We start from the raw sequence: 20,475 nt of genomic DNA, 5'->3' as shown, positions 1-20,475 counted from the left end.
TAAAATCACCCTACTAGGTACATAATCTATAGAACCGCCCTACTCAACCCTCGAAAATCCCGGCATCGCCAACGTCACAGTCTTAGCGTGACAATCTAGAACAGCATGACATGGAGATAACCAATCCATACCTAATATCACATCAAAGTTAACCATATTGAGCAACAAAAGATCCACTTGGGTCTCTAGACCCCCAATAGTCACCATACATGACCGATATACGCGGTCCACAATAATAGTATTGCCTACAAGAGTAGATACATGAACAGATGAAACTAATGACTCATGGGGCATATCCAGAAAATGGGCGAAATACGAGAAAACATATGAATACGTGGAACCAGGGTCAAATAATGCAGAGGCATCTCTGTGACAAACAGAGACAATACCTGTAATCACAACATCTGAAGCAATAGCATCTGGTCTGGCAGGGAGGGCATAGAAATGAGCGTGGCCAGCCCCTGATCTGCCTCCCCCTCTAGGGTGACCCCTAGCTGATTGATCTCCACCCCGAGCTGACTGGCGGGTGGTGAAGTAACTGGTGCTGAAGTTGAAGGCTGACTCCTTTGTTGAGATAGACCTCCATGATGATAGGGACACTACCTCCATATATGCCCAAACTCCCCACACTCAAAATAACTCCCTAATGCTGGTGGCGGGAACTGAATGGAACCCCTAGCACCGAAATAACTGGTAGAAAAACCTGACATGAAGGAGCCCTAAACTGGTGGAGCACGGGACAAACTCTGAGATGGAAGGGCACTAAGTGATGAGTGGCCCTGATGAGAACTGTGAGAACCATGGCCAGATGATGCACCACGGTGAAATGGTCGACCTAACCGAGCCTGTCGAAAATGACGACCTCTACCGTGCTGGAACTGACCCCCAAAAGGGGCACCGCTTAATCCACCCTGACCACGAGGCCTCTTGGCCTCCCTCTCAACCCTCTCCTGACCGCGAACCATCTTAATCTTCCAACCAATGTCGATAACCTCATCAAAGGTAGCACCAGACACCCTCTCTCTGGTCATAAGCAACTGTAGCTGAAAAGTGAGACCATCAATAAACCTCATGATCCTCTCCCTATCCGTGGGAACCAACAAGATAGCATGACAGGCCCACTCTGAGAATCGCATCTCATACTGCGTCACAGACATATCACCCTGGTGAAGCCGCTCAAACTGTCTGCGCAACTCCTCTCTGCGGGACCGAGGCACGAACTTCTCCAACCTATGTTGATCATTATCAGGCATAGCAGGAACCACATAATCCTATGCAGCTGCAACCGGCTGGGCTGGTGGTGCTCCCGATGTCTGGAGTCCCTGAACAACCTGCTCGGGTGTATGAGCGACGGGATTCTGAGTGCTTGTGCCACCCCCGGCCTAAGAAGTGGCTACGACCATCGAGATAGAGACCGCCTGAGCAAGGCCGGTACACGCTGTCAGAATCTGAGCTAGGGCCTCCTGAAGGCTTGGAATCACAATAGGCACAGGTGGTGCCTGAGCTGGTGCATTAATAACTGGAATTTGGTCTGAATCTGGGGCAACTGGTAGATTTGCAGGTACTGCCCCAGCTGCGGTGCGGGTTGCACCTCTGCCCCTACTACGGCCTCTACCATGGCCTCGGCCTTTCATAGCTTTGGCTGGTCGTACTAGTGGCTGGCACTCCTGACCGGTAGTACGAGTCCTCACTATCTGTGAGAGAATGAAACAACAGATGTTTGGTTACTAGAATCAACAGATTCGCATGACAAGAATTCAAGAATGTGGAGTTTACTAAGGGTTTTGCAGCCTCTCGAAGATAAGTACAGACGCCTCCGTACTGATCCACAAGACTCTACTAAACCCGCTCATAACTCGTGAGACCTATGTAACCTAGGCTCTGATACCAATTTGTCACGACCCAAACTAACCCTATCGTGATGGCGCATATCGTGGAACTAGGCAAGCCGACTCGTTTCCAAAATAAAATGTGTATTGATTATCTCCAATTGAACAAAGTTACTATTAAGAACAAGTACCTGTTGCCGTATATCGATGACTTATTTGACCAGTTGCAGGGTGCTAAGGTGTTCTCTAAGATCGACTTAAGGTCAGGGTATCATCAGTTGAAGATTCGAGATTTGGATGTTCCGAAAACTGCTTTCCGTACTAGATATGGTCATTATGAGTTTCTGGTAATGTCTTTCGGTTTAACTAATGCCCCGGTAGCATTTATGGATTTGATGAACAAGGTATTCAGGCCATATATTAATTCATTTGCCATTGTCTTCATTGATGACATTTTGATCTACTCGCGCAGTAAGGAGGAGCACGAGCAACACATTAGAGTAGTGCTTCAGACATTGTGGGAACAAAAACTATATGCTAAGTTCTCCAAATGTTAGTTCTGGCTAGAGTCTGTAGCATTTTTGGGGCATATTATATCGGGTGATGGTATTAAGGTTGATCCCAAAAAGATTGAGGCAGTTCAGAATTGGTATCGTCCCACTTCGGCGACTGAGATCATGAGTTTTCTGGGTTTAGCAGGTTATTATCGTCGATTCGTGGAGGGTTTTTCATCTATTGCAGCGCCTTTGACCAAATTAACCCAGAAGGGTGCTCCGTTCCGATGGTCCGATGATTGTGAGGTGAGCTTTTAGAAGCTCAAGACAGCATTAACTACAGCATCAGTGTTAGTGTTGCCTTCCGGCTCGGGGATGTATACGGTGTAATGTGATGCTTCACGTGTTGGTTTAGGTTGTGTATTAATGCAGGAAGGGCGAGTCATTGCTTAAGCTTCACGTCAGCTGAAGCCTCACGAGAAGAATTATCCAGTACATGATTTGGAGTTAGCTGCAATTGTTCACGCTCTTAAGATTTGGAGGCATTATCTTTATGGGGTGTCCTGTGAAGTTTATACTGATCATCACAGTTTGCAGCATTTGTTCAAGCAGAGGGACCTAAATTTGAGGCAGCGCAGATGGCTGGAATTACTAAAAAATTATGATATTACTATCCTATATCATCCGGGTAAAGCAAATATAGTTGCAGATGCCTTGAGTAGACAGGCGGAGAGTATGAGTAGTTTGACTTTCATTTCAGCAGAAGAGAGGCCATTAGCTTTGGATATCCAGTCCTTGGCCAACAGATTTGTGCGGCTGGATATTTCAGAGCCCAGCCGAGTTCTTGCATGTGTTGTAGCTCAGTCTTCACTATTTGAATAGATCAAGGCTCGTCAGTATGATGATCCATACTTGATGGTTCTTCGAGAATCGGTACTACGAGGTGGTGCCAAGGAAGTTACTATTAGAGCGGATGGTGTTCTGCGACTCCAGGATCGTCTATGTGTTCCTAATGTGGATGAACTGAGGAAAAAGATCCTAGAGGAAGCACACAGTTCTCGGTATTTTATTCATCCAGGTGCTACGAAGATGTATCGTGATTTGAGGCAATATTACTGGTGGAGACGAATGAAAAAGGACATAGTTGAGTATGTAGCTAGGTGTCTAAATTGCGAGCAAGTTAAATATGAACACCAGAGGTCAGACGGCCTACTTCAGCAGATGACTATACCAGAATGGAAATGGGAACGCATCACTATGGACTTTGCAGTTGGGTTACCGCGGACCTTGCGGAAGTTTGATGCAGTTTGTGTCATTGTTGACAGGTTGACCAAGTCGGCACATTTTATTCCTGTTGTGACTAAGTATACTTCAGAGAGGTTGGCCCAGATTTATATTCAGGATATAGTTCGGTTGCACGGCGTGCCAATTTCCATCATATCAGATAGAGGCCCTCAGTTTACTTCAAATTTTTGGAGAGCAGTACAAAGTGAGTTGGGGACCCGTGTAGAGCTCAGCACAGCCTTTCATCCGCAGACCGACGGGTAGTCAGAGCGGACAATTCAGATTTTGGAGGATATGCTCAGGGCATGTGTGATTGACTTTGGAGGTCAGTGGGATCTTTTCCTGCCTTTGGCCGAGTTTGCTTATAATAACAGTTACCAATCCAGCATCGAGATGGCTCTATTTGAGGCTTTATATGGCCGTCGATGCCGTTCACCTATGGGATGGTTTGAGCCCGGTGAGGCTAAGTTATATGGTACTGATTTGGTAAAGGATGCCTTGAAAAAGGTAAAGTTGATTCAGGAGCGACTTCGTACAACACAGTCCAGACAGAAGAGTTACGTGGATCAGAAAGCGCGTGATTTATCATTTATGGTAGGTGAAAAGGTTCTCTTGAACGTTTCGCCGATGAAGGGAATTATGAGATTCGGGAAGAAGGGAAAGTTGAGCCCAAGATTTATAGGCCAATTTGAGGTGTTGAGACGAGTTGGGAAAGTTGCTTATGAGCTTGCATTGCCTCCCAGTCTATCGGGAGTTCATCCGATTTTCCATGTATCTATGCTCCGAAAGTATCATGCTGACCTGTCACATGTGTTGGACTTTAGCACAATTCAGCTAGATAATAGTTTGGGCTATGAAGAAGAACCAGTTGCCATTGTTAGTAAACAGGTTCGCCAGTTGAGGTCCAAGAAGATTTCTACAGTGAAAGTCCAGTGGAGGATCCAACCAGTCGAGGAAGCGACTTGGGAGGCCGAGGAAGACATGCGAAGCAGATATCCACACTTATTCAGCACTCCAGGTACAATTCTAAACCCGTTCGAGGATGAACGTTTATTTAAGAGGTGGAGAATGTAATGACCCAACCGATCATTTGAAATTTTAGAACCCCGTTCCCTAAAATAAAACTTCTCGTATGTGCTTTTAATGATTTATAACTTGCGAGGATAGTTGGTTCGGGATTTGGAAGTGTTTGGGTTGAAATCGGAACACTTGGTTCCTTAAGTTGGCTTTAGGAGGCCAAGTTTGACTTCGGTCAACATTTTTGAGAAAACGACCCCTGAATAGAAATTTTACGAATTTGGAAGTCCATAGTTAAATTAGGCTTGAAATGGCTAAAATAGAAATTTAAGTTTGAAAGTTTGACCAGGGAGTTGACTTTTTGATATCGGGGTCGGAATCCAATTCCGAAAATTTACATAGCTCCGTTATGTCATTTATGACTTGTGTGCAAAATTTGAGGTCAATCGGACTTGAATTGATAGGTTTCGGTACATAATGTAGAAGTTGAAAATCTTAAGTTTCATTAAGCTTGAATTGGGGGATGATTCGTGGTTTTTGCATTGTTTGGTGTGATTTGAGGGTTCGACTAAGTTCATATAATATTTTGGGACTTGTTGGTATAATTGGTTGAGGTCCCGAGGGGCTCGGGTGAGTTTCGGGCGACTAACGGATCACTTTTGGCCTTTGGAACACTGTTGATAACTGCTAGTATTTTCTTCTGGTATCCTTATACGCGTCGCGTAAGTTGGTCTGCGATCGCGTAGAGTAATTTGGACAGAGGTGGATTTGTTCTACGCGATCACGTGAATGGGGTTGCGATCGCGTAGGCTTATTTTGGGCAGCTAAAAATTCGTTCTATGCGATCGCGTGGGCACGTTTGCGATTGCATAGGTTAGGCCAGCTTGTGCATCGCGATCGCGTGTAGTTGTTTGCGATCGCGTAGGGGAAACTGGGGAGGAGCTGGGCCACGCGCTTAATGCTTGCGGAGACTGTGCTTCGCGATCGCGTGGGATTTTCCGCGATCGCGTAAGATTTATGATTGGGGAGTAAAATTTGTGTTACGCGATCGCGTGAGGAAGTTCACGATCACGTAGAAGAAATCACTGGGCAGAGAGTTTAAGTTCTGAAAATGGGTCCATTTTTAACGATTTGGAGCTCGGATTTAGGCGATATTTGGGAGATTTTCAGAGAAAACAATGAGGTAAGTGTTCTTAACTCAATATTGATTAAATTACACGAATCCATCACTATTTTTTTTCATTTAATTGGTGAATTGAGTTGGAAAAGTTTGAAAACCCTCTTGAATAGATTTGAGGATTTGATGGTCGAATTGTTATCGGAATTTAGTGATTTTGGTATGGGTAGACTCGTGGTTGAGTGGGCGTTCATATTTCATAACTTTCGCCGAATTCCGAGACGTGGGCCCCACGGACGAATTTTTAATTAATTTCGAAATTTTTATTAAAAATGTAGTATTTTCTTATAGAACTGATTCCTATAATTTTTAGTGATTGTATCGAGTTATTTTGGCTAGATTCAAGCTAGACAGAGTTGGATAATCGTGGAAAAGGTCTTCTAGTGGATTAAATTGGAGCAAGACGAGGTAAGTCTCTTGTCTAATCTAGTGAGGGGAAAACTTCCTCATAGGTGATTAAAAATTAAATAATTGTTGTTAATTGTAGGGGCTATGTACGCACGAGGTGAAGAAAGTTTGTGCGTAGCTACTATTAATGCTAAAGTCAGGGCAGTTTAGGACTCAAAGCATGAATTACTTGTGTAAATTGTATATATATATATATATATATATATATATATATATATATATATATATATATATATATATATATATATATATATATATATATATATATATATATATATATATATATATATATATATATATATATATATATATATATATATATATATATATATATATATATATATTAAAGAATGAAAATCTCATATACTTGATTTTCTCTTTAAATTAATTAATTGTTAAGAGAAATTTTTCTTTCTCCCGAAATTATCTTGTAATAAATATACCCTCCTTCCGGAGGTACATAAGAAAATGTTCTCCTTTCTTGTGGAGCGGGCCGAACGCCTCGGCAGGATAAATGCATCTATGGATCGTGTCGCACGTCCCTCGGCAGTGTGCACGACACTCTAGATCGGGTCGTACGTACTCGGCAGAAATCATGCTTAATAATAATAATCACGATACCTTAATAGCTTATTTCAGCTTGCGAAGCCAATTGATAAATTGGAGAATCCTTGAAATTTAATGAATTATTATGCCTGCTTGTTAAGGAATTAATTGTTATTCCTCTAAATGAGATTAATTGATAAATTAAAAATTATTTGAATTGAAGGAATTTAATTAATATATTGAGAATTGTTGCATTTGAAGGAATTTGATTATTTCTGCTGGTTAAATAAATTATTGTAAATTCTGTGAATCATGTTGATTTAGATATTCTAGTTATATTTCAATTATTTTTATTGACCCATAGTGAGTGTCAAAGTCGGCCATCTCGTCTCTACCACTTCGAGATTAGGCTTGATACTTACTGGGTACACGTTGCTTACATACTCATACTACACTTGCTGCACTTTTTGTGCAGGACCTGAGGCAAGTACTAGTGGGGGACCTATCGTCTTACACTCACGTTATCCGGGGGCATAGTGGTGAGCTGCCTTTCTGAGCCGTTCTGCAGCTACTATTGTCTCTCCTTGTACTTTTCATTCTGTCTATTTTTATTTCACACAGTATTAGAAGTTTTGTATAATCTACTAGATGCTCATACACTTGTGACACCAGGTCTTGGCACACACATTGGTAGAATTTGGTATTTATATTTTTCTTGAATTTAAATTTTATCGATATATATTTAATTTATTAGTTGGCTTGCCTAGCTATAGTGTTGGGCGCCATCATAACCTATAGGTGGAACTGGGTTGTGACACATGGCTTCAAAAGATGTCTACACAGGCAGACTACAAAGAAGAGGGTAAATGTAAGAGCGATAGAGAAATATTTAAGTATTGGAACCTCATGCTAGCGAATGTTTTCATTAAAGTACACCAGTAGTTTATATTAAAAAGCATATTGTATAATAGGAGAAAATTCAAAACCTAATTACAACATATAAATGTTTTAGAATAGCATTATAAGCAAGTGTTTGTTAGGCATAAAAAATGTAGCAGCAGTTAATTTATATTAACGGAAGGGCTTAGCGAAGTCTTTTTTAGGAATATTATTGAAACCTGATGAAAGATGGTGTGCTTTAAATTTATCCAGCAGTGATTTATGAACATTAGTAAGATGCTAAGTAATGGAGACAGTAAAAGAATAAGCTGAGGTGACACGTTCTGTAATTAAATTTAAAGACGATTTCTTTGATAAAATCTTAACTCATTTCCTCCCATTTTCATCCTCTTCTCACAACAAAAAGAAAAAAGAAAAAAATTAAGCCAATGATGGGAGCGAAATAGTCAGACATTGTAGTTGAAGAGTGACATAAACCTGTTATTCTATGATGTGAATAAATGAAAATTTACCAATCAACATTTGAAGTTTTTTTAGTTGTTTCTTCTTTAGTTGGTAATCCAAAGTGTTAACAAGTGTATCTTTTACAGAGGATGAATGTGAGCATCAATGAATGTAGAACTGACTATACTTGAACAAAAAGATAAAATTATGATGAAATATTTTTGTAACTAGGGAAATATTTTGTTAGTTACTGATGCCTACAATGGTGCAATTGAGTAATTCTCTTACTAAATAATTTGTATTGTGTCCTTTGTTTTCTCCTTTAGCGTGGTACAGAAGTGCTAATTTATATTTTTGAATCATTACTTTAACGTTATGATCCTCCTTGTGTTGTGACTTGAATATGCATCAAAACTTCCATTTTTAGAACAACAAAAAGAAAAATTCACCACTAAAATGTAACTCAACCAATCTGCCCAACCTTTTTTTTAACATCATCTAACTCCATGAAAGATGTCAGCAATTAATTTTGTCATTGCATAATTCTGCCCAATTTATCTAAAGCTAATACCTTTGATAACCAACGATTTTAATTTGTACTTAAATTTCACCATTATTCCTTATTTAGTAGTGTAAATGAGCAGCTTTCAGTCATATAGATTCAGTATTACAGTATAGGAACAAGCACATAGTGGAATAACGCATTCAAGCAAATGAGCAAACATCTTATGGCCATCTCTTTAAACAACATATCCCTTTACATTCCAGAGTCCACAATTAATCGCATTTTTTTTTTTGCGGACAAACACAGAAAATGTGGACCAACAATTTGTTTCTGTTTTTTACCTGAAATATTTATATATAAACCAATGACATTTGAAGGAATTCAGATGACATATTGAATAAGCAATTTTGAGTGATGAATTTAGAAATGAAAAAATTTATCAACAAACAAGGATATGAAAACAGAAAAATAGTCAGTGCAAAATAGTTGTCTTTCTAAACTTAAAGAGAAAGTAGCATATGGTATTTTTGATCTTAAACTTGTTGACACATTTGTTTCTCGAGAATGAAAAGAGTATATTTTGACTACCTCATATAATTTTAAGCCATATATGATCAAGTTGGATACTAACCCAAAACCAAAAAGTGAAAACTTGAGCTGAAGTAACTCAAGGTTCGAACGTACGAAGACCACATGAGATTGCAAAGTTTTGTTTCAACTTTGATGACGTCATTGTTTATACAACTATTTTTATTTAAGTTTTGTTTGAGTTATTTGTTCTTCATGTTAAAAAGAGTAATGAAAAAATAGAGACAGAGTTTATTAACTTTCATTTTTTCTTGGGGGTGTCTCCGGTTCATTTTGTTGCCTCTTGGTAGGAGAGCTACCTTCTGTAGTTAACTCGTTCTTCATCTCTTCTCTGGGTGTAATTTTTTTCATATTCGAGTGACTGCTTTCTCCGCTTTCTAACTCTTTCTTCAGCTCTTTTCATGTTGCAACATTTTCCAATTTAGTGTTACTGCTTTCTCTAATTTCTTCAGAGGCAACTGGTGCGGGCAGCTGAAACAAATCTTCCTTGACAAAATAGGACACAATAAACAACCACATATCAAAAGTTCTAGAACATATTTTTCTCAGTTGTATCTTGAAGAGTTTATGAGTAAGATACTGTCGAACATATTCAAAAGGTAATGGTTATTCCTGCAAGAGAGAAAAAGATAAATTTAACACATCAACATAGTGGTCAAAAGTAATATACTCTTTTCTAGCGTATAAAGTACTTGGGATGCATAAGAAATTAAAAGACACCTAACCTTTTCGTCCACTTAAAATAAAGGTGTATCTAAGAACGCAGGAGTAACCAACCTGTGCTTATTTTCAGTATACCCAAAGGCAAACATCAAGGAAGACAGAATAGAAAGAACAAAGCGTACACTTGTTTTCACAGTATCATAATTTTAACAAAGTTTCTCGAATTGCTATCAACAATATATCTTTATTGAGATTATTTCACAGATATCTGCGGCGGTCATATCAAGAAACTTCTCTCCTAATTCACCTATTAATGTTGCAACAGCTGATCCGCTGCCATCTGTCATTACAACCTCAAAGCTTGCTCTAATAGCAACAACAAAGAAAAAACATAATTAACACTAAGAACCCCATCGGAGAAACAATTGTTAGTAACAGTCGACTTGCCTGGTTTCTTAGAAAGAATGAAAATGCTCTCCATAAACCAAAAAAGATGAAGTCTTAGAAACATGAAACTGTTCAGTTCTCCCTTTTTCTTTTCTGGAGTGTAACAAATCTTCAAGGGAATAAAGTTTCTCTAAAAAGAAAGAGAAAATCTACCATATTGAGTTTTACAAGCAGAGGCATTCATAAACTAAATGTTTCATGATGTACTGCCAAAATAGAATATATATATATATATATATATATATATATATATATATATATATATATATATATATATATATATATATATGATTTAAGCATCAAGTAAATTAACTCATCTCTTTGATTTACGTTATTTGATTTTCATAGAACTAATGACAGAGGATACTTTTGTTGTTTGAAGATGTCAAATGAACATATTTTATTAGGCTTCAATACCTGGGTGTTAACATTGCACGTTGATTGCAGCTCGCACAATGAATAATTTTCAGCGAATGAGTTCTGTACTGCTGTCCGCAGTGTGGACACAATAATTCATACAAATCTTGATCGTCAGTCGGTAATGATAATTTACCTTCCACTTGAAAGAGTTGTATCTGCGAAAGACACGGATATAAGTAGATTTATTGAATTGGGGTTAAAATACTAAAGTACTTTATATGTACACATATTAGCATGCATGAAATACACATATAGGAGACTGTGACTGGATATCAGCAATTGGTACAATATCATTGTATTCTGGCGCAAGCACAGGTGACGAATCAGTCAGCGAAGAATTTTGTTGACTGTATCTCATCAATCTTCGTCTGTTGTTTCTGACCATGTACATGTATGGAGAATTTCAATGCCAACAAATGTCAGGTAGATTTAAAATGATACAGAAAGGTTGTGACAAGCTTTAAAAACGTAGGAAAAAGTAGGAATAGGTTGTTTCAATGGGATATTATTGCGGCGGTTACATCAGTAACACGAAAAATTAACATAAAGAACCAAAAATAAACCTACATCATTCAGTTGACCATAGCTCTAACATATAGCATATATGTGGTATGTAGACATATAGTATAGACATTTTTTAAGAATACAAATAAGAAACTCTGGTTGTTAGCCTCAGTGACTGCACCAGTTTCTGTTGGAAGAATAAGTTATTTTTTGCAGAAATTTCGTTGGCATTGAACAACAGTATCACCTTATTTGTTAGATTGTAGAGCAACTATCGGAACAACCAACATGGTGCAGTGCTATTTCATAGATGATCAATGGGATAACAGTACATATTGGAAGTTCATAGAAGTACTGGTTGCTGATCTTACCAATGTTACATACACCATACAAAAATAGTCAATGATCTTAGGACAAAGCCATACATCCCCAAGAACTGTTCAGTAAATTATTTTAATGACAAAGTTTGCATATAAGGTCTAAGATTTTAAACTCATAAAGTTATATTGTAAAATGTGATGCAATGTAGTTGAAGACCATTTCAATGAAGATACATAGATACTGAATTATATTGTTATAAACCTGTAATTAACTTAAAAGGAATTTTTTGAACGTATAGCCCGCTAAGTATGTCCCTTTTTTTGGTAAGAATGGAAACATTATGGTACAGCAGGGAATTGCATATGCTGAACCATCTAGTTTTACCGCACATGTTTAGTTTGCATGAAATAAAGATCGAAGTATAAAATTCGGTTACATAAATATTTGTTCCATACCAGTTCAGAAGTCCCCCAACCTGAGGATATGGTGGATTTATCAATATGGCCGAGTTATACCTTGTTGATAATGATAATCCTATATGATACATTATGTTAGTACAGAATTCATAACAGATCTCTTGCAATACGAAAAAAGGCATAAGTTTTTCCATACCAGCATAGTTGGCTCGGGTAATTCGTTTTGCTACAATTATTGGATATTCAGCAACCTGTGCAACTAGGATACTTCCATCAGCGTCGGCGAAGTCTTCCCAAGCGTAAGGATAGTAGGCCTCACACTACAATAGAAGGAATGGACAATAACTGACACTACCCCCAAAAGACATACAATTCTAATAATGTCACCAAGAATAATAAAGTTGAGGATGTAAATTTAAAAATAACAGAGATAATTCGATAAGACCGTTATTCAAACAATGCTAAAAGAATTAAGTGACACGTTAGAGCAGGAGAGTAAAGGTTGGTAGAAAGGTTTTTTAAATGACGCATCCTGCATGCCTAAGCAAATAAATGCAGCATGACTTATACAGTTTTTTCCAGTTTTGGGACTAATGACTACTGGAGTATGTAATTATCACTGTATTTTTTAAAATCTATGCATCGAATACATAGTAAAAATATATATTTTAGGGCAGAAAATTAGAGAACAAATAAATTATCAAATAGATATTTGTATGTATATTTTTGGTTCTCTGCTAAAAATTATAGATATGCCAAAATCACTTAAAATCATTAGTAATATAATGTATATAAAGTATTTTGTTACTCTATTTATTACATCGCTTAACAAAATCAATGCTATTTTTTTGTTCTTGTGCTGTATTTATGCTTTTCTGTAGTCTAGTAACTGTGAAATTTCGCTTGCCTTTGCAATCTTCTCTTTCTGATTCAACTCAATCTAAACTATAAGATTGAGCTAAGAAAAATCTTTTTCTCTTTGAAAATTTAGTTTTATGATTTTTGAAAACGACATCGTGATACAGTATCTGGTTATATATTTGTAGCCAATTTTTTTTGGAAGCTGTAGCGAAAGTAATAAGGTAAATAGAATGCTAGCAGACTTACCTGGTATCCATTACGATGATTTCACGGCATTTGTTACTGTTAGCGCCAGCATACTTTACCGAGCCACAGTTCACCACAACGGCAATTATGTCTGTTTAATGGAAATTGCAAGTGGCTTATAATTTATACGGATGTACACAGTCCCAGTATGTAAGGATAAAAATAAATTTAATTGTGAAAGAGTACAACGCGTAAAATAATGGTTACCAAATTCTGTATTTCGTTGTTGCTTGTGCAGATATGCAAAGGGTACAGTATTCAACCTCGTCGGAGGCGGGAGCGGTGGGTCTTGTATGTTGTCATCTTTCACCTCTTCGACAACAGTAAATCTGTCGATAACCCATTCAAAACGGTTGATAGGTACTCCGTAGGGTAAAGGAACCCTCACTTTTGTAGTAGATATCAAGTAAGTGGAAAACGGGGTGAGCTTGTCTGCATACTATTCTATGTCTTCCCCGTACAAAACAGCAGCTACTTTCTCTTCATGTATTTTGATATCGTGATGATTTAGTTACCAGCTTCCACAGAAGTGTGTACATATAAACTTACAGAGACATACAAGTGTAGAGTATTGAAATATTCAAATAGTCAACAAGTACACTACGTGTTGCCTTAAACTCATCAAATACATGACAAGTCTGTAGAGAAGTTATTTGTAGAGCATTGTAGCAACAATATATATCAAGAATATGTAAAGATAATGGTATATGACAAATAGCTACAAGAACATGAATATTTGATCACATTAATAATGATTATGCCCCAATTGAGAATCATGAGTCAATTATTTGTTTAATTAGTATTTCTTTGGATCTGGAACTAACGTCAAAACTTGATCACTTCTGAAAATATATATGCATGCCAATCACATATACTCAACTGCTACTATTCTAGTTTCCTCTACAAAAAAAAGTTTATGTTTTCACAACCGAGCCAATATTTGTACAATGATACTACAAATCAAAATAAGTCCCAGAAGAGACAATTATTATTCAATATATTTTGTAGCTACAACACAGCGGAACAACTGACATAGAGCAGCTATAATGATATGGATATTATAATTATATTTCTTTAGATCTACATTTTCGCTCGATATATTAATTGGTGCAAAGTGCCTAACTATATTGTTTATACTAATATACGGAGAGATGCAAAAAACACACATGTAAAAAGTGCTAAGCATGCATAAAATTCAAATGTTATGATGACACATGCAGTAATTATTTTCAAAAAGGCTTCCTAAAATCCAAACTGTTAGGCTCCCAGAATGTATAAAATTCAGCAGAAATGGTTAGTCCTGTTAATAGCTAAAAACAATTATATGTAACTGAAGGCAAATTTTAAACAGGGCAAGTACAAAAAGTAATGCAAAAATATCCTTTTAGAAAAATCAAGGGTTAAAAGGGCGGAAGACTTCTTAACATAGTCTGCGCCAGGAGAAATAATTAACTACATGATAACTTAAGCTGATGAGTTTATTTCTTTTGTTTAAATTAAAAAATAATGGTGATTGCAATTATATTTCAAACAGTAGAACAAGAAATAGCAAGATAGAGAGAAGATTACATTTTCGTCTTAGACAACAACAATCTGGAATCGGGTCTTTCCATCTTTACTTTTCCTTGGCCGAGGTTTCTCAATGAGTTGTACCTTTGAGGTCCACTCTTTTGTTTGTGGAGTGATCTTATCAATGGTTAGTCTGTACTCCAGATGATCTGTACACTCTGCAGTGGAAAAGAAGAAGAAGAACAAAAAATAATAAATCATCATTTACTGAAAGATAAACTATAGACACCCACGGGTAGTAAAATAGAACAACTGTTAGGACGCTATTTGTTTATAAAGTACACGTAAAGACAATTTGAACACAAATTTGGCACTATGAGTTACAAAAGATCATTCATGGACTAATTGGCTTGTCCTTGTGTGTGTAATGGGTTAGCAAAGTCTAACATATTGTTGTTGTTATTTATAGTAGTCCTACTGCACCAAACACTCACGTTGTGTAAATATTTATATTTTTTTAACAGATAAGATTACCTCTTGTCTAAAAATATTTCTGGGATCTTCCTAGACTACAAAAATTACATATAGGAATCATTTTCTACCAGCATATGCGTATGTTTCTTAGCTCTTGTCCCCTATATAGAAGTGTCACTTTTGCGAATATTACTTATTAGTATTAACAGCATGTACCAGATCTGCACCCAAGTGTCTCTTTATGACCATGTTAGCTAATATTGCAGCCCATTGTTGTTTTGTCTTGGGTCAAAATAATCATATACAAAGAAGATATCCTCTCTAGTCTGCATCACTTCAGTGAATGCATTCTGATTGCTACGAACCAGATTGCGTATCAGCAGTATTTTCTATCGGCCTCTTCATAGTTTTTTTTAGCTAGGATACTATGTGCTCTACTTGCAATATCCTCATAAAATAGCCTTTTCAATAATTTCATTGTAAATAATATTTTTTGTGCAGTGATCATCATAGCTACCTGGTATAGTGGGTCGAATTAGCGCTTTCACACAGTTCGAACTCTTTGCTCCATACAAAGCAACATAAAGTTGACCGTATGAAAAAATAGGTTCTCGCAAATAAACTCCAACAAAATCCAATGTCTGACCTTGTGCTTTATTTATTGTCATAGCGAAGCACAATCTTACAGGAAATTGTGTCCTTTTAAATGGGACAGGCATTTTTTTTGTCCTGGGATGATAGTAAGGGTATTCTTGAGATAAACACATGTGTATTTTTCAAGTCACCCACTGAAATATTGGCGCTAATGACATGCGATTTAATGTCGTAGCAAGTCAAACGTGTACCGTTACATAAACCCTCACACGGATTTAAATTTCGTAATAATATAATTGGACAGTTCTTTTCCAATGTTAATTTGTATGGCGGCAGACCAGCTGGATTTAAACTATACAGCAAATCCTCATACTGTGATTGATCAGTAGGTTCAATGGTTTCATCAATGCCAACAAAAGTTTTTGCTTCCTCTGGAAAGCAAGCAACAAGCATGTTGTTAATCTCATCAACGAAATCATTCTTAGTTGTTAGGATAACACGGGAGCTTGTGTAGGATGAGGAAGAGAAAAATGTATGCAAATTTGGATAAATTATCGTGAACAGTTTATCCAAAGATTTCTTTTCAGTTGTATAAGGAACGATGAAGGATGCTGGAATTTCAATCTTATTTGTTGAGGTCACTTTTTCTTTTCCATTTCCTACTCTCAACAAATAATTACAAAATGAAGGATCATCTTTTGCTCTCATATTTTCAAATAACTGCAACCTTTCAAGTTCTTCCCAGATATGAGAATATAGTAAACTTTCATTAATGAAATCTTTTTTTTCCCCGTTTCAAACTACCGGAAGTGTTTGTCTGAAGTCACCCCAAAAACTACAACCTTCCTACCAAATAGTATTGTTGAATCCATTAAGTCCTTTAAAAGTAAATCAAGCAGTTCGATCATTCTTTTTTTCGCCATAGATACTTCATCCCATATGATTAATTTTGCATCCTGAACCAAACTTGCTAGTGAGCTTTGTTTGTTGATGTTGCATGTGACATTCTCGTCAATATTTATTGGAATTTTAAAATGTGAATGTGCAGTTCGTCCACCGGGAAGAATAGAAGCAGCTACACCGGAAGTGGCAGTTGTTAATGCTATATATCCTTTAGATCGTATAGTTGCCAGCAACGCACGATATAAGAAGGTTTTTTCAGTTCCTCCCGGACCATCAATAAAGAATGCTCTCGCTTTGTTTGAAAAACTTCTCTTTGTAATTACATTGTACGCTTTCAGTTGATCTTCATTCAACTTTTTGTGTAGTAGTATATCCTCTTCAGTGGCAGTGATGGTCCTTTCATAGTATACCTCTTTTGCGTCTTTTGCAACTATAGAAGACCTTATTGTTTCTGGAATGAGATGATATTCATTTATGTCACCACCCATAGAGTGCAATATGTCGTTAATATGGTTTATAACCATGTATCATATGTATATTTTGTGAATATTAGGTAACAAGCTATAATCCTCGGACATGTGCTCTTCAAACTGCTCCCAAAGTTGTCTCGGGTTAGTCGGATTGCAGTAGATCAATAATATAGCAAATAAACGTCTCAAACTGTATGGCATTTGGTAACTTGCTGCTTCAGACATGCATTTTGTCAAACTATTATCACTCTGTAGCAATCCGCGTTTTTTCACAGATTCTCTAAAACTACTGCAACGTTCTCCGTTAACAGTTAGTAAATCCCTGTATAATTTTGGTCCTCTAATATTCATTAGTAATATTCTAAGATAGTATCGCTCTCCTTCTGTTGGATGACATGTTACTACACGACCAATAACGCGTTATTTTTTCCGGCGCGTCCACATTTTGTCCGTTGCAGACCAATCGAAATGTTCGAGGAATTCTCGGTATAATAGATTGAGTTCTCCAGCGTCTGTGTTTGTTCTATTCATTTCAAAAAATTGTGTTAACATCGTCTGCTTAATCATCAGATTATTTATAAGCGTATCAAGATTTGCGCTGCTTTTAAATGAAATAAATTGTTGTCCTTTAAGGTGAAGCTGAAGAGGGCATACACTCGGTAACATTTCACTAATGGAGAAACTGTACAACCGCCACATAGCTTCCGAAAGCGAGACCCACCGAGCATACTAATATTCTTTTATCTCGTCTATTACTTCTGTGTTTGCGTCCTTATTGTGTACAGAAAATGCAATCTTATCATGTCCTTTACATATATACCTATAAAGATACTTAACGACCTTAATATCAGAACATATCTCAACATTCACATGGCAATCAAATTTTCCGAGCAAAAAAGGATTATATGGAACAACCCATGAGTTATCCAAGTATCGTTCTCTTATTTTTACCACCACTCCTGTATTGCGTCTTCTATAAATTGGGTAAGATTCTTTCCTTTTGATGTCCAATCCGCAAAGCTTTTTGGGTATTTGAATTTATAGTAACCTTTTTTCTTCATACAAGAAATTGTTGGGTTTAGATTACCGCACGAACCATGCATCATGTGTTTAAGAACAACTGAATATAAATCTGGTTCTGCTTTTTCATCAGGTATTTCTGCACTAATAATATTATAGTAGGCCTCTAGAGTAAGTAACTTGTATTCATTAGTTAATATTATAAGAAAATGGGCGTGAGGTAAACCTCTCTTTTGGAACTCTACAGTATACATAAAATCTGCAACTTTTCCAAAGATATTTCGCTTTAGTATATCCTTTTTGAATTCTTCTATTTTCTCTCTAAATACTCGGCTGATCAAATCAGGCCTGTTATGTGCCTCATCAGTTGAGATTAAATGTTCCTTTATTTCCGTCCAAGAAGGATTACATGTCATTGTTATAAATAAATCAGGTTTACCGAAATGCTGCACGAGCACAATAACATCCATGTACCGTTGATGCATATCCCGAAGCCCTCCAATAAAAGAACTTGGAAGGAAATTTTGTTTCCCGATATTAGAAGCACCGTGTTCCCCTAATTGCAAAATGTCAAGAAGTCCTTGTAGCATAGCCATTCTGAATAAATCTTGATTGAATACTGCAAAATCCAACCTTTGTGTATCAAGTTTAATGTACTCATCAACTAAATACTACTGAAATATTCTTTCGGTATGCAATATTTCATCTTCATCATCGTTTCTCATTTGTAGTTTGTAACAATAATACTCACGGACAGAAACTGTATTTAACGACTCGGCTGGTCGTTTCGGGAGTTATAGCCCCGTTTTCTCCATTTCTGCTTCCTTTATGCTTTTAAACTATATTATGATATACCGGGTTAGTTGGTTCGGGTTCGGAGTGGTTTCGGAGTGGAATGAGACACTTAGTCTCTAAAGTAGAAGCTTAAGTTGAAAAAAAATATTAACTGGATGTTGACCTATGTGTAAACGATCTCGGACTTGAATTCTGATGGCTCTCTTAGCTCCGTTAGGTGATTTTGGACTTAGGATTACGTCCGGAATGTGATTTGGAGATCCGTAGTAGAATTAGGCTTGAATTGACAAAAGTTGGAAATTTGGCGATTTTGGTCGGCAATGGAAAATTTGATATCAGGGTCGGAATGGAATCCCGGAAGTTGGAGGAGGTTTGTAGTGTCACTTGTGATGTGTGTGCAAAATTTGGGGTCATTCGGACGTGGTTTGGTTGGTTTCGGCATCGGTTGTCGAATTTGGAAGTTTAGAAATTCTTAGGCTTGAATCCGAGTGTAATTTGGTGTTTTGATATAGTTTTGAGTGATTCGAAGGTTCGACTAAGTTCGTATGGTATTTTAGGATTGGTTGGTATATTTGGTTGAGGTCTCGGGGGCCTCGGGTGAGTTTCGAGTGTGTTTCGGGTGAGTTTTGAGCGAGTTTGGGTATTTCCGGAACTCAGGTATGGTTCTCGTGCTTTAAATTGCGCGGACCGCAGCAGAATTTCGCGGCCGCATTTGGAAGTTCTGCAGATACGCTGGTCCGACTTCGGAAGCCTATATCTTTTGATCTACAAGGAATTTTAGCATGATTCAAAAATGAAAGTTGTAGCCCTTCATAACTAGTTTCCAGAAAAGTAAAGAAATCATCATTTGCACATATGTAAAGAAGGTTATAGCCAAAATACTAAAGCCTGGCAGTGCAGTCCCAAGAATTTCACGGACCGCATCATTGTTTCGCGACCGCAGGACCCGGGTCGCGGCCGCGCTCAAAATTTCGCAGACCGCAAAGTGGGAGATTAGAGGTGCACTATATAAATGGGGTTTAGGGTATTATTTCACATTTTGGACCTAGGGAGCTCGGTTTGTGGCGATTTTTCGTGGATTTTTCAAAAAATTCATCGGGGTAAGTGATTCTAACCCGAATTTGGTTAATATACATGAATATATCAACGATCTCATCATCTGATTAGTACTTTGAGGTAGAAATTTGGAAACAATTGTAGAAACTTCATAAAATGAATTTTTGGGATTTGAATGTTGATTCGAAGTCAGATTTGAGTGAAACTAGTATGGTTGGACTCGTGAGTGAATGAGCTTTCTAGTTTTATAAATTTTGTCGGATTTAGAGACGTGGGCCCGGGGGGCGGGTTTGAGCCGATTTCGGGATTTTGGTCTAATTTGATAGTTTTTCTTGTGGAATTTATTCCATTAGCATATATTGATGGTATTGTACTGATTGTGAATAGATTCAGAGTATTTGGAGGCCGAGTCGAGAGGCAAGAGCATCGCGGGGTATAGATTTTACCGGTTTGAGGTAAGTAACGATCGTAAATCTAGTCCTGAGGGTATGAAACCCCGGATTTTGTATCATTCTACTATTTTGAGGTGACGCACATGCTAGGTGACGGGCATGTGCGCGAGGGATTATGACTTGGTCTGTCCC

The 20,475-nt window shown here is 37.5% G+C and overlaps 2 protein-coding genes across 2 annotated transcripts; both read right to left on the bottom strand.

Annotated features, from left to right (window-relative positions):
• Positions 1-16,447: 16,447 nt before the first annotated feature.
• LOC142179787 (uncharacterized) lies at positions 16,448-17,038 on the bottom strand. The gene has a single exon (XM_075250663.1). The coding sequence runs from the start codon at positions 17,036-17,038 to the stop codon at positions 16,448-16,450; it is 591 nt and encodes a 196-aa protein (XP_075106764.1).
• Positions 17,039-17,967: 929 nt separating this feature from the next.
• On the bottom strand, positions 17,968-18,636 carry LOC142179786 (uncharacterized). The gene has a single exon (XM_075250661.1). The coding sequence runs from the start codon at positions 18,634-18,636 to the stop codon at positions 17,968-17,970; it is 669 nt and encodes a 222-aa protein (XP_075106762.1).
• Positions 18,637-20,475: the final 1,839 nt, after the last annotated feature.

Source organism: Nicotiana tabacum, chromosome 4 (genome assembly GCF_000715075.1).
Source record: "Nicotiana tabacum cultivar K326 chromosome 4, ASM71507v2, whole genome shotgun sequence".
Lineage (NCBI taxonomy): Eukaryota > Viridiplantae > Streptophyta > Magnoliopsida > Solanales > Solanaceae > Nicotiana > Nicotiana tabacum.
Note: the sequence above shows the minus strand (reverse complement) of the source record. Positions and strands in the feature narration are given on the sequence as shown.

Coding starts and splice junctions, on each gene's coding strand:
- LOC142179787 (XM_075250663.1), bottom strand. CDS start 17,038: ATGGGTGGTGACATAAATGAATATCATCTCATTCCAGAAACAATAAGG.
- LOC142179786 (XM_075250661.1), bottom strand. CDS start 18,636: ATGGCTATGCTACAAGGACTTCTTGACATTTTGCAATTAGGGGAACAC.